The sequence below is a fragment of the Chrysemys picta genome, chromosome 4 (assembly GCF_011386835.1).
Source record: "Chrysemys picta bellii isolate R12L10 chromosome 4, ASM1138683v2, whole genome shotgun sequence".
NCBI classification, from domain to species: Eukaryota; Metazoa; Chordata; order Testudines; family Emydidae; genus Chrysemys; species Chrysemys picta.
The window spans coordinates 60,264,629-60,279,126 of NC_088794.1; the positions used below are offsets into that span (position 1 = coordinate 60,264,629).

A 14,498-nucleotide genomic window follows, 5' to 3' on the forward strand; every position below is an offset into this window, starting at 1 on the left:
GCTCTCCCCAGGTGGAAAAAGGCTCGCCCTGTGTTCCCAGCCCAGCAGGATCTGCCACATGGAATGGGCTAGGAACACCATCTAGGAAGGAGGTCGAACTACCGCAGGCTCACCTGCCACACTGGGAGTTGATACAGGGAACAGCAGGGGAGGGGTGGCTGCAAGGGAGCTCACAGCTACTCCAGTCCTAGGCTCTCCCGACAGGTGTCTTTGTTGAGGAAAGGGGCAGGAGAATTGGCCCTTGGGGAGCTCACAGCTACGGCATTCCCCTAGCGGATTTCTGCTGAAGAAGTGGTGTCCAGGTTGGCTGTAGACTTGCTGTGCAACCTTAAAACCCCTCGAGCTGTTTAGTGACCCGCTCAAAGGGGCGGTAAGATGTGTTGTGGGGTGTGGGGATGTGCGACTAAGTCCCTGACCATTCCTTTGTGTGTGCTTTTGTTTCCCCAGTTTTGGAGCGGACAGCCTGGACCCTCTCAGGAGTAAGTAAAGAGGCACCTCAAGTCTCGATCAGACCATATTTATGGCTGCTGATGCTTTAATATGACTTGGTTTTCTCCCCCCAAGTTCTTGTGTCAGTCAGAGATCAGGAAAGCAGTTGCTGTTATGGGGAGAGCAGGGACCCCGGGGGGCCAGGTCTCCTAGGTCCTATGCCCAACTCTGCCAGCTTAGGCAAATCACTGGTGTGCACGTTTTTAAGCCTACATGTGAGCAGTGTGTGGAGAACAACCTGATGCATGCAGCCGGCTCCCATGTAGTCAGGAGAGGGTCAGAAACCTGTGTGTAGAACTCCCCTCTACCCCCAGGGGTGGGTTCCTCTGGGGTGGGGTGTGAGGAACATTTGCCTGGCCACTGCCCATGCTGAGTGTGTTGATGGATGGAGGACTGCTGTATCTCTGGCCTGAGGTTGTGACAATGATCCACCAACACCTCACTGCTAATGACTTGGTCCTGATGAGCTCTGAGGTCCAACCAGCGCTGGTGTCTGGCCGATTGCTGTGTGCAATGGTGTCTGGCTGATTGCTGTGTCCACTGAGAACATGGGCTTCCGGATGAGCTGCATTTATACTAGACTAAGGGGGTGTCGGGGAGGGAGGATTGGACATATCCCAGTCCATGGTGGAGAGTGGTGGGAGGGGTGCAGAAGGCCTCTTCATTTGGGGAGGGGAGAGTGGGGTAGGCAGATGTAGGGAGATGAGAATTAGCAGCTGGTCTCTGTGTGCATGCGCACAGGCACACGATATGGATTTGGATATCAATGTTCTTGTCTTAATTGTCCAGGAAGTGTCCGTCAGCTCCCTACGGAGAGGAGGTGGGTTGGGAGGACGCTTTATAAACGAGATTCTCATTAACCTGCCTAACAATGCACTTTGTTTTTCAGCATTAAACCATTTGCACAACCAGCCTACCCCATCCAGCCACCAATGCCTCCATCACTAGCCAGTAAGTGGGTCGCTTTCACTGGTGGCCAGATTTCCACCAGTGCCTTGCCTCTTGCAGGCGCAGAACTACTCGTTTGCTTGCCTTAATTGCCCTGGCCTTGGCTCCTCCCCCAGATGAAGGCTCCACCCCCCCACCCAGCTTCTGCCCACTGCTCATGTGCATGTTCACATATGCATCTCTGTGTCCTGTTGCTATGGCCACCTGAGCGCTAATTTCTCAGGGGCTTTTTCCTCCTCTTTCCATCATCTCCTGCACCCGGGATTCACACTTGAGGGCAGAATTGTTTCTTCTGCGTCAGAGACGCCACCCCAGCTACCGGTCCTGGAGAATTGGTCTCCCACCTACCCCAAGCCCCAGATACTAGGGTGTCACCTCCACATCACAGTCTGTAATTCACCAGGGTGCAAAGCTCCCAAGACTGTCCCTGATCTCCTCAGTCTGACAGTCAGACTGTCTCCTCAGTCTGCTGGAATGAGAACCTGCCCTGTTTAATTCTGTTATCAGCAATCCTCTGCCACTCGGTGTGCCCAGAAATAAAGCAGCCTCCCAGCACACCCACTGATCCTTCTGCCTTTCCAAACGTAACCCAGCTAACACAGCGTGGCTCTTTATCGCTCCCTAGTGGCTAGACCACGTGTAGAGGTTAGTGTGTCTGTTACTGCTTCCAAGGTAAGGGAGTCTGGTCTTTAGCCCACACAATAGAGTCTCATGATCTTGGCTCCAGAAGTCCTAGGTTCAATCCCTGTAGGTGACCCAGCCAGCATCATTGTTATGTATTGAGCAAGAAACACAGGTGGAAATCCCCCATCCTCAGAAACTATAATCTGATTAGCCAGGAAGACCAGTTAGCCACAACAGATCCCGGGAGGGCTGTTAGCCAAGACCAGTGATCCTCTAAGGCATTGGTTCTCAACCTTTCCAGACTGCTGTACCTCTTTCAGGAGGTTGATTTGTCTTGCGTATCCCCAAGTTTCACCTCACTTAAAAACTACTTGCTTACAAAATCAGACATAAACATACAAAAATGTCACAGCCACTATTACTGAGAAATGGCTGACTTGCTCATGTTTACCATATAATTATAAAATAAATCCACTGGAATATGAATATGGTACGTACATTTCAGTGTATGGTACATAGAGCAGTATAAACAGGTTCTTGTCTATATGAAATTTTACTTTGCACTGACTTCGCTAGTGCTTTTTCTGTAGCCTGTTGTAAAACTAGGCAAATAGCTAGATGATGTGACGTACCCCCCGGAAGACCTCTCCGTACCCCCAGGGGCACACGTACCCCTGGTTGGGAACCACTGCTCTAGGGCACGGGAGGGCGATTGTTATTGACAGTGCTGTGGTGCCTACACACCTCGATCAGGAATCAAAGCCCCGTGGTGTTAGGTGCTGTGCGTGTGTGTAATTTAAATAACCGTCAGCCCCTGTCCCCAAAAGTTGACCCTCTTAGCAGGGATGGGAGAGTGGGGGATGTCCCTGGCGGGACAGGCCTCTGTTTCCCTCCAGTGTTCACAGAAAGAGCAAAAGGGTTAAACACGCAGAACTCGGGCAGGAGCTGATGTGGGTCTCACATATCCGAAGGGAGCATGTGCAGGCCGAGAGTCGGACTGGGCTGTATGCCAGGGGAAGCTTCCTGGCAATGCTAACGCAGTGTGGCTCTGTGTCCCTCTCTAGTGGTAGACCACATAGAGAGATGTGTGTGTCTGCCACCTCCTACTGGGCGCTGGAATAGGTCCCCAAGGAAGGGGGTTGCTAGCCCCATTGCATGACAGCTCTAGAGCCAGACTGGAGGTCCCCTCCGAATGCCCCGCACTTACAGCGCTCCAAGTTGTCGTGTGTGTGCAATGATGCGGATGGAAACCGCTGTCCATGTGCATGCTGTCACCACAGCTTACGTACTGCGCATCAACTCAATGCACAACAAACCTGCCATCTAGACCTGCCCTTAGTATAGGAAACAAGGCCAGCGTTGGCTAGTAGTAAGGGCAGCTGGACTTGCTGAGACCTGCCAGATCTCTTTCCGCGTCGGCATTGCGGGCACAGATTTCCCAGAGCTGCCCCAAGATGCTGTAGGGGATGGTGGGTTATCCCATAGCTTGCTGGATGGTCTCTCCGTCTCCATTCTAGGTTACGAGCCCCTGGCTCCTCTCCCACCGGCTGCCTCGGCCGTGCCCGTCTGGCAGGACCGCACCATCGCCTCCGCCAAGCTGCGGCTCCTGGAGTACTCGGCGTTCATGGAGGTGCCGCGGGATGCTGAAACGGTAACCCTGTGCGGGGTGCTGGGAGTTCGGAACCCCCACCCCACCCTTCCAACCAGAGTGAGGGGGAGGAAGGTCCCAGAGATCAGAGGGGGCATTTCCCCTGTCCCTATGCTGCTTAGCACCAAGCATCGGTGCCCAGGCACATGTCTGGGGTCCCCCAGAGCTGCCCCTGTGCAGCAGAGGGGAGTGGAGAATGATTCTAGGCATAGCTTGGGTCCCTGTGATCTCTTAGCCCAGGCGGTGATGGGAGGCCGGAGGGCTCTGGGTCCCGGCGTCTGACACAGCATCACCGTGGTGGCTGTGGTTCCGTGGTGTGCATGCGTCTAGGGCGAACGATGACCGCTCCCACAACGCTGACCCTTCCTGCTTCCTCTACAGTATAGCAAACACCTCTTCGTGCACATCGGGCAGACGAACCCCTCGTACAGCGACCCCCTGCTGGAGGCCGTGGACATCCGCCAGATCTATGACAAGTTCCCCGAGAAGAAGGGGGGCCTGAAGGAGCTCTACGAGAGAGGACCCCAGAACTCCTTCTTCCTTGTCAAGTTCTGGGTAAGAACCATGCACTCCACCCTGCTAATGCCCAGCTGTGCCTCTAGAGCCCCTCCCAGACACTCCCGCACACTGTGACGGGCAGGAGCTGGCAGCCCTGTTTGTACGATGATTTGAGTCAAGCCGGAAAAAGTTTGCTTCCCACCAGAAGCCAGGGTGGCAGCTGGCAGCTGTGGACAGATATGCAGGGGCTTTTATCAGCCATATCACTTGGGGGGTGATCCTGCCTGTCTTTACAAGCCACACCAGCTAGGGTTGGGTCCAGGCTTGGGTGGGAGATCTTCCAGGGTCACTAGAGACGGCAAGAATAGGTGTGGGTGAGTTGGAAGAGGGACCTGCTTCCCTCCCAAGTCAGTGCAGTGCTGGGAGGGGGGCTGTGTTGGTAGGGGGCTCTTCCCTCTACGTCACTGCTCAACCCAGGGATGTGCCATCTTCAATGCTGCCATTTCAGCCCCAGCCATATGCTTCCAGCGGGGAATAGCTGGCGCAGCCAACACCATTGGCACGGGAGGGAGACAGTCCCTCATCTTGTAAGCCAGGGATAGGCAACCTATGGCACGCGTGCCAAAGGCGGCACGCGAGCTGATTTTCAGTGGCACTCACACTGCCCAGGTCCTGGCCACTGGTCCAAGGGTCTCTGCATTTTAATTTAATTTTAAATGAAGCTTCTTAAACATTTTAAAAACCTTATTTACTTTACATACAACAATAGTTTAGTTCTATATTATAGACTTATGGAAAGAGACCTTCTAAAAACGTTAAAATGTAGTACTGGCACGTGAAACCTTAAATGAGAGTGAATAAATGAAGACTTGGCACACCACTTCTGAAAGGTTGCTGACCCCTGCTGTAAGCAGTGGGTCAGTCTGCTCTCTGTCCCTCCCTGCCTGCAACCCTGGGCCTGGGAAGAGGAGGTGTGAAGAGCCCCTGGAATTGTATCCTCCTTTCAGCCTGGGAACAGAGCGAAGAGGTGCCCATTCCAGTTGCCCTCCCCTCCACCCCCGGCCCAGGAGAGGGAGGGGAACCTCTGGAGCTGCAGGGAGGGCAGAGCTGATGTGGGGGCTGGGAGGGGAAGGCCACATAATTAATTGCTGGGCTGGAGGAGGGGCAGGTTGTGGGGACGGGGGAGGCATGAAATTAACGAGTTAAAATGTGGGGGTTGGAGAGAAGCTGGAAGCTCCGTGCCATCAGGGAGCAGCGTGTCTCCCACAGGGGGCCAAAATCTCCTTCCTCTATACGTTTGGGAGAGCTGGCGGCACTAATTGCGCGCACACACACGCGCACACACCACAAGGGAGTTCAAAAATCAAGACCGACCACAACACACTTTTTTAAAAGTCTCCTGGTTTGGGGCGGGGTGGGTAGGTCTGACTCCTGCTTTCTGACCTCTTAAGATTGTCCATACTGTGTCCTCCTGAGATGGGAATGGCCCCAAGGGTAAGGACCTTGGTTTTAAGATCCGGCAGCAGTGTTTGCAAGAGCAGAGGTATTTAGCTCTGATGTCCTGGCCAAATTCCAACTGGGGTAACTACATCCTGCCTCCCTCAATTCTCTGCCCAGCCCGCTGGGTTGCAATGGCTTATATGGTATTCTCCGCTTCCTGTCCTAACCTAGCGTGTGCTGCTGTCTTTCTCCCCAAATGTGGTTGTGTCTCAGGAGGGGCTGAAGTGCTCTCTGTGCATTCAGTCTGTAGAGAAAGATGGTATTTCTGTAAATCAGTGATTTTTTTTTTTTTTTTTTTTTTTTTACCTCCAGGTCCCTGTCCCTGAAAGCTCCACATTCTGGACCTTCCTGCCTCCAGCCAAAGCTTAGCTCAATTCCTGGTAACACCCTCCCTCTCTCTCTGATTTAGGCGGATCTGAACAGCACTATCCAGGACGGTCCTGGGACCTTCTATGGCGTGAGCAGCCAGTACAGCAGTGCAGAGAACATGACCGTCACCGTCTCCACCAAGGTGTGCTCCTTCGGGAAGCAAGTCGTCGAGAAGGTAGAGGTGAGTCCCACGCCTGTGAGGGAGTGCGGGCTAGTGGCTAGAGCACAAGACGGCGAGTCAGGCCTCCTTGGGATCTGGTCTTGGCTCCAGGAGACGGCGAGACTGGCAAGAGCAGGGGGCTGAGAGTCAGTGCCCCTGCATTCCATTCCCAGTTCTGCAGCTGGCTCCCTGTGTCATTTGGTGAAGTCACTGCCCCTCTGTGCCTCAGTTTCTCCATCTGTAAAATGGAGAGGGTACCTACCTCCCTGGGGTTTCGAAGCTGAATTAATAGAGATCTGTGCCGTTATTATTTATCATAGGAACGTGCGGTGCTGTCTCACAGGTAAAATGTGCCAGATGCTAACAGAATCTGGCCCCAAATTGCTAACAGCCTAAAGGCAGATTGAGTGGAAATAGCTGGATGAAACCTGCTAGAGAAGAGCATGTTTCTTAAACAGATCTGGACGCATCTAGTACCTGAGCTAGTAAATTTCAGCCTTCTGCAGTGATATTATCCCAGTTTGCTTAGGCTCTTGCCGCAGATCCCAGTGTCTTTGCTACCTCCGTCCTCCGTCCGGCATGCTCTTACTCCCTCCTGCTCCCTTGCACTCTCTGTTGTCAGCCATGTGCTAACTGTGTAGTAACACTGAGCACCTGGATCCATTCTCCTGCAGACAGAGTACGCACGGCTGGAGAATGGCCGGTTCGTCTATCGAATCCATCGGTCCCCCATGTGCGAATACATGATCAACTTCATCCACAAACTCAAGCATCTCCCGGAGAAGTACATGATGAACAGCGTCCTGGAGAATTTCACCATCCTGCAGGTACCTGACCTTGCCTCCTTCTTCCATCCCCATTCTCCACTTCCAGGCTCACCATGCATAAGTGATGCATGACTTACTGATGACTACAATCAGATGACCACCCTTTGTTGCATGTAGGTGCAAATGTCCTCCCCCCCTCCCCAAGGTTAAGACTGAAGATGTCCCCCCATTATAGATCAGGACCTAAACTTTCAGAAGTGACTCGTTATTCTGGGTGCACTCCTTGGGATGCCTTACAGAACCCTGATTGTCAGACAGTGCTGAGCATCTGCCCTCTGGAAATCAGGCTTGGTTAAGGTGATTCAAGCTGGGCACCTAAAATCATTTTGAAAACACAGGCTCTGATTTTTTTTAAGCCATTTCCTTATCAAACCAGGTTCCCTAGAACCTAGAATTTTTACAGGCCACATCTTGTGCCAAGGTGGCCTTTTGGGGAAAGTTTGAGGCAAAATCTCTCAGGGATTTTGAGAGAGTTTTGGGAGAGGGACGGGAGGGTGTTAATCCCTTTTTGTTCACACAAATGTTATCCTTCAAAAGTGCGTGTGTGTATAAAATACAGTAAAAATGTAATGTGAACAGACACTATAGAGACACTCATATTAATAAATATATATGCAGCTGTGTACCCCGCTACACGTAATTCGCTAGAGCTGGTCATAAAATAGTCCTCAAAAGAGTTTTCCATCAAAACAAATACTGTTTAGACAAAACTGAAATTTTTTGAGAAATTGTGTAGATTTCAATGCCATTTCCCCCAGAAAATTTATTTCCCAAATGAAATTTCTTTTGGAAATGTTTGTTTTGAAATTTATTGGTTTATTTGTAGATTTTTATCATTTGTACATTATTCCATAACATGTAGTAGTAGTGTAAAATCTGCCATCATATGTTAAGTCATAGCATAATCTGACATCACATCATTGTAGACTCTTACAAGTCATATCAGAACTAATGTAAAAAAAAATATATAAAAACATTTTTAAAATAATATACATTTCTAAAGAAAAATTTCACTTTGAAATAAAATTTCAAAATTTTTCCAACACTACTTTTTGGGGGCGGAATTTCTGTTTCATGGGAAATTTTGAAAATGTTTGTTTTTGCAAAGTGTCAGAAATGTCCCATGAAACAAAAGTTTGGAGTTTGCACCAGCTCTAGATTTCATCTACGTTGTGCTGGGGTAAGTGGGTTCACGAGGTACAATCCAGCGGAGACTGTGTGTGTGTGTGTGTGTGTGTGTGTGTCTGTCTGTCTGTCTAGAGGATACAGATCTATAAAATAAATCATCCACGTGGTAAAACTGTGCCTTACAAGGTAACACCAGGGCAGTCGCCTACGGTGCCAGGATTGGGGGGGGGGGCATTTTGCGCCGTTGGCGGCAATTCGGCAGCGGGGGGTCCTTCCACGCTCCAGGTCTTCGGCGGCATTCTGCGACGGATCCTTCACTCGCTCCAGGGCCTGCCGCCGAAGTGCCCCGAAGACCAGGAGCGCGGAAGGACTCTCCCCGCCGCAGAATTGCCGACGACAACCGGGAGCGTGGAAGGACCCCCGCCTAGGGCGCCAAAAACCCTGGCGCTGCTCCTGGGTAACACAGAACCCATCTCTGGACTCTCCTGACTCTGCTCTCTCTCCTATCTACCCAGGTTGTTACGAATAGGGATACCCAGGAAACCTTGCTCTGTATAGCCTTTGTTTTTGAGGTATCCACCAGCGAGCATGGCGCCCAGCACCACGTATACAAGTTGGTCAAAGACTAGAGGCCCTGTGGGATGGGCAGGGTGTGGGGGGGAGAGGTCTTTGCAAAGAAGCTGCCCGTGCAGGATGCCTCGGTGGAAGTCTTTTGAAAACAAGAAAAAGAAAAGCCAAAAAGACTGACTCACAATCAAAGATGTTTTCTACTTAGGAACAATTTAAAAAAAAAAAAAGACGAAAAAGAAACCATAGAGCGAAAGGAAGGGCTCCTCCAGAGCTGGAAGGGGAAAGACTTGGCCTTCGTCGTTGCTGAGGTCTACCGCCTGTGTGCCTTTCCCAGCCTGCCGTCCTAGAGCGGCATGTTGCCACATAGACCGACAACCCCTTCTTAATACCCAGATGCACCTCCTTCCTCCTTGTTCAGATATAAATGATCGTGCGCCCCGGACCAGCTCTGCCTGGCTTCGTTCTGATGAGCGGGTGGTGCCAAAATGGCCTTTCGGAGTGGGATGAGAAAGTGGATGTTGCCTGGTTTATCCAACAAGACGTGGTCTGGTCTGGAATCGGGCAAGGGAAAGGGAGAATTTTTCTGCCCCACTCTCTGCAGTGGGCTATGTGCAAAGCCAGCGTGGCCCCCAGAGACGCAGGTCAGGTCTTTGTGTGGAACGTCCCCGTCAGTTAGTTGCAAGAGGGAATGGTGACTGTAAAAAACATTATCACAGCAATGGCACTGAGCACTGTATTTGTTTCAGGAGTGCAGCAATCCTGCAACACTGTCCCTGAAGCTGTGGTTATGGAGGTACCACAGCAATATGCCTGGCATTATGGTTCGTGCGGGAGGGCGCTGGTCCCACGGCAGTGTCCCAGATGTTGGGAGTGTGGGTGCATCACTTTGGAGTGTGTGTTGAGAGAAGAGGGTCCTAAGTGCATGGCTGTTTGTGGGAGGTCAGAGCAGGTGGTGGGAGGACAGGTGGGTAGCAGAGGGACAGGAGAGGGCTCAGCTGGAGAAAAGAGATCTCAGAGGCTATGGAGACAGCATTATAATGGCTGTACCCAGGCAGAGTCCGAGAGGGCTATGTGCTAGCAAGGCTGCGTGGGGAAGTCCCTGGACTGAGAGAGGATGGGATCACCCAGGAAATTCTCCAACATCCCAAGTGACTGGAAGCTTTAAGCAACTCTTGCCAATGTTTTGGCATCTGACTTCATGGCAGAGACGCGGGAAAAGCTTAGACCAAAGCCGGAAGATCAGTTTAGCAGGGTATTAACTTTCCCTACCAACCCTCATTGCTTTCCTGATCGTTCCCATCTGCAGGCAATGGAGTGGGATCTACCCATCCACCACAGTGGCACCTTATAACCCACCTCCCGTTATCCCTATTAGCCAAATCCACCAATGGTGTAAACCACACAATTCCCTGGACTTCAGGGGTGTCGCATTGGTTGAAATCTGGCCACGTGGCTGTGACAAAGTGGAAGGTGGTGTTATGGCTGCGATACAGCTTAAAGGGACACTGTTGGGTAGTGAAAGTCCAAAATTTAGGATTTGTAATTTAAAGGGGCAGTCGGGAGAGTTGTCCAAACTTGAATGGAAACGTTTTTTTCATAATTTTTTAAAATGAGGTTTTAAAATATGCTCTCTTTTTAAAAAAATACGTATTTTTAATTGGGGTTGAACTCTCCTGCCCCTGCAGCGTTTGCAGCCCAGCCTTGTGAAAGTGACTGGAACCAAAGTGAAACTGACACATATAGTGTCAGTTCAGATGCAGGAACAGGCCAAGTAGCAAAACAAAAAGATGCAAAATGGATCTGAGTGTGGAAAAATCTGGTTTTAACGACCTCCGGGGCTATTAGTTGGCAGTGCTGGGAAAGATGTTTGTCTGGGGTTTTGTAACAAAAATCTGGGCCCCAGCACTGTGTGTCTATACAACACCTAGCACAGTGGGGCCCTGCCAAGGCCGCTTAGTGCTACTGTGAAACAAACCAGATTAAAGGGTGATGAATGTCCTCCTCTCCCACTGAAGTCAGTAGGAGTTTGAGCTCTCCGCACCATCCGGGCTTAGGCCCAGGGGTTTTTACTCAGTAGTGTTCTTCTAATTATTCATTTGTGGCTTAATAGTAAGTAATAGGGAAATGGCAACAGCATTGTGTTTTCCTACCCTAATTTACATATGTAAATTTCCCATCTCTTCCTCCTCGGCATTTTCAGTCTGACTTTTTTTCGGTTTAAGCTTTTCCCTTGCCCCATCTGCCCTTCCCACAGCCTCACGCACTTCCCAGCACGCCTCTCACACTAAACTGCCTCTCCTATGCCCTTTCCAATCCCCAATGAGGGACGTGGCTTTTCCACTGAGGAGCTCGCAGCCTGTCACTGGAAATGGGGATTTCCTTTGAGAACTTTGTTACTAACCGGGGGGAGCTCTCGGGAAGGAGCCGGTACTGCAGGAGGGAGTTAGGAGTGGGAACCTGCTTCTTTTGCCACTAAGGCGAGTGAGTCTGGCAGAGGCTGGAGCAAGAGAGATTGCTAGCACGAAGATGGGGAATGGATGGGCCTGCTAGTGGCTGGAGTCCAGGGGTCCTCGATGCCCAGCTAGATTAGCTTGTAGGCCTGATCCCAACGAGGCTGCTGCAAGGGGAAGTCCCAGTGCTGGAAAAATGTCCGTCTCCTAGGAGACTGCAGATCTCTGGAAAGGGACCCAAAGAGAGTGGGGGTCTTTGAGATGGTGCCTGAAGGAAGAGACTGGCCATATCAGGCGGACGGTGATTGTGCAGATCTCAAGGGTTTGGTGCATGTAGGTGGCATAGATGTAGTGGAAGGAGAGCAGGGGGGACACTGTCCTTAGGATCCTCTCTCTTCCTCCCTATCACTCTGCAGACTTCTCTTCTTTTCTCTGTCTTCAGGAGGGGGCCTGCTCCGGATGAAAGGGTACAAGGGGGGGATCTCACAGACGTATGAGCCCTACTGCATTGTGCTGCTTCCTAAACTGGTGGGTTAATGGCTTGTCGTTCCATTGCTGCCTTCCTCCCTCCCTCCTGGGAGGAAAGTGAGAGCAGTGCTTTGTTGAGGATGCAGAAGGGAGGGGAAGGGGATGTTATGGAGACTGACATTTCATTGGTTCATACCCTGTCTTTCCCAGCTGACTTAGCCTCGCTTTCAAGGGGCTGAATCTTCAGTTTTGACCCATTTCTTCTTCCTTTTTATCCCCCTCTGCTCGAGCCAGGGATTGATTAGTATGTTGTTCTGATGGCTAGATACCCAGACATTGCTTGGTGGCACAGTTATTGCATAGCTAGGTAGGCAGGCAGCCAAGCTATGGGCCTTTGAATCCAATATGGCGGCCTTGGGTGCTGCCATGTGGGAATCTAATATGGCGGCCCTGGGTTTCTGTGACCAGGGGAAACTGTCAGGAGCATTGAGGGAATTGTAAAGAGGGCACAGGCTTCCAGCCCTTGAAGGAAACCATCTGTTGGTCAAAGTTTTTCTAGTACAACGTATTGAACTATTTTAATAACATTGCAATTGGTGCCACCCATGGGTGTCCTGGAAACCCCTCCCCGGGGAGTCTTGACGGACACTCCTGTGCCCGCGTGAGCCTGAGGAGCTGCTGGGACCCTTGACGGGGCGGCCTGTCGGAACCAGAGCAGTAATACGGCAAAGCCCAGGGCACTTGCTCAGGAAACATACCTTACTGCAGAGAATACACAGCGGTGCTGGGGAGCAAACAGCAGGTGCTGAAGTTCCAAGGACTGACGGTACGTGGAATTGAGAGCGAAGGCACGTGGAGACTTCGAGGACTGCCATCCCCTCACCCCTGAGTTATTCTGAGCCTTGGTCCCCAGTCCCCTTGGGTGGGTAGAGCAAATGTCCCAGGCTCCCTGTCCCCCTTGGCGTGGGTGGTGGTGGTGATAGTGCTGGGAGAGTAGCTGTCCCCCAGAGTGGCACAAGCTTCTTTCCTCGGAAGACTCGGTCATCGGTGGCTGATTCTCGAAGGCCGAGCGCACTGATGTCTGGACGCTTCGGCCTACCTCTAGCTGTGGGATAGGGAACAGCCGGAGTAGCTCTAGTGGGAAGAGGAGGCGGGGAGCTGCCGTCTGCGCAGTCCGGGCGGGGGAGAATCCTGAATCCCCATAGTCCCAGGCAACTCTTCCTTTCTGTGCCCGTGTTCCAGTGGTGGGGAGACCTGGCTGGGTTAATTATATGTAGCACGCTTGTTTGTTTCACTCGCAGATCTAAAACTCTGGGAATTGAGGTTCAACCCCCACCTTTTCCAAGCATTCCCGTCAGCATGCGGACACACAACAATGCCCCCTTGCTCTTCCCCTTCCTAAACCTGCCTTCTCGAGAGAGGGCGCTGTATACACTCCTGAGGCAGGCTCCTGTCCCCTCGCCGAGGGGAGGGTGGGGGGAGTTTGCTCTGCTAGCCGAGTTGGGCTTTATAAAAACCCAACACAACCCCACCCTGCCTTTGATTTTGCCCTGATCCTGCACTGGGCCAGAGCCCCGTTTGAAAGAATCTCTTCTTAAACTGGACTGTTTTATGTTTTTTAGCCCTTCATCTGCATCCCTCCCTCCCTTGTAATCTCAGAGCATCATGCAGTAGATCCGCTGCCTAGTTCCCTGGCTGTTCTCACACGCCCTCTGACCTCTGGTTTGCGGACACAAATACACACGCGCGTGCTGCCCGTTAGCCCGGCTGCCGCTCACCCCTAAGGGACAGCGGCAGAGATGCCAAGTGCTTGGCTCTCCCGTAATGGGACTTAAACAGGTACCCAGAGACTCTTAATCAATAACCAAGCCCCTTCCTGTCTTCCGCCCCCACTATATTTATGAATTTCACATGAAGTACTGTTTTATTTTTTTAAAGACTTTGTAAAGCTTACCAGGGTTATGGTCACCATTTGTAGAGCTGTGTCAGTCCACAATGTAAAACCATTTTTTATGTATTATATTTTTTGTGTATTTTTTTAATCCAGCTGTGATGGGTTGTATCATATATTTGTTGTGTTTACTGTATCTGTCCAACTTCAGCGAGATGAGACAGTGGAGCTCCTACAAAACTATGGGTCTGCTGAAAACCATTAAAATTATTTGTTCGTGGGTTGGCTCAACACAGTTCCTGAGCTGGTATTTTTATTATCTATTGTTTTGTATCATTGCACTGACTAGAGGCCCTAACAGAGCTCAAACCCCATTATGTTAGGTACTGTACATATGCAAAGAAAGAGGGAGCCTTATAAAGAGCCTACAGTCCAAACAGACAAGACAAAGGGACTACCTTTGTTCTCATTTTACAAATGTGGGGGGTTGTGAGACGAAGTTCCTTTCTCAAAGTCACACAGAGAGTCTGTGTCTGAGCCAGGATTGAACCCAGATGTGGATCCAGTCTTTTAACTCCATTATCACCCTGCTATTTTCTATAACCTCTTGGTTTGCTGGCGATGGGGTTTTGTTGGGTAACGGGTGCATTTTTGTTGTTAATCCACTGCAATCCATCCATCATCTTCAAGAGGCAAGGCACTTACATATTCCTTGCCTTGATTTCCCCAACTGTAAGATGGGGGAGAAAAAGCAGATATCAATGTTTAGATGAATATCAAGACCTATTGATCAGAGAAGTATTTTTCTTACTAAATCTTGGGTCATCATTTGCTTCAAGAGACCACAATCAAGACAGCAGTGTATGTATTGGTACTCACATTCTGAATGTCAGAGGTTGTCTTTCCAGTTGTAGCCATGAATGTCAGA

General features: G+C 50.8%; 1 protein-coding gene across 1 annotated transcript in view; it reads left to right on the forward strand.

Annotated features, from left to right (window-relative positions):
• TEAD3 (TEA domain transcription factor 3) overlaps positions 1 to 13,861 on the forward strand; it is a 57,546-nt gene extending 43,685 nt beyond the window's left edge. Inside the window, exons 8-14 of the mRNA XM_042861499.2 lie at positions 448 to 479; positions 1,379 to 1,440; positions 3,579 to 3,712; positions 4,091 to 4,264; positions 6,117 to 6,257; positions 6,911 to 7,063; positions 8,707 to 13,861. Of these exons, the coding sequence (XP_042717433.1) occupies positions 448 to 479; positions 1,379 to 1,440; positions 3,579 to 3,712; positions 4,091 to 4,264; positions 6,117 to 6,257; positions 6,911 to 7,063; positions 8,707 to 8,820 (810 nt within the window). The 3' untranslated portion in view covers positions 8,821 to 13,861. The remainder of the gene's footprint in view (positions 1 to 447; positions 480 to 1,378; positions 1,441 to 3,578; positions 3,713 to 4,090; positions 4,265 to 6,116; positions 6,258 to 6,910; positions 7,064 to 8,706) is intronic.
• The last annotated feature ends 637 nt before the right edge of the window (positions 13,862 to 14,498 follow it).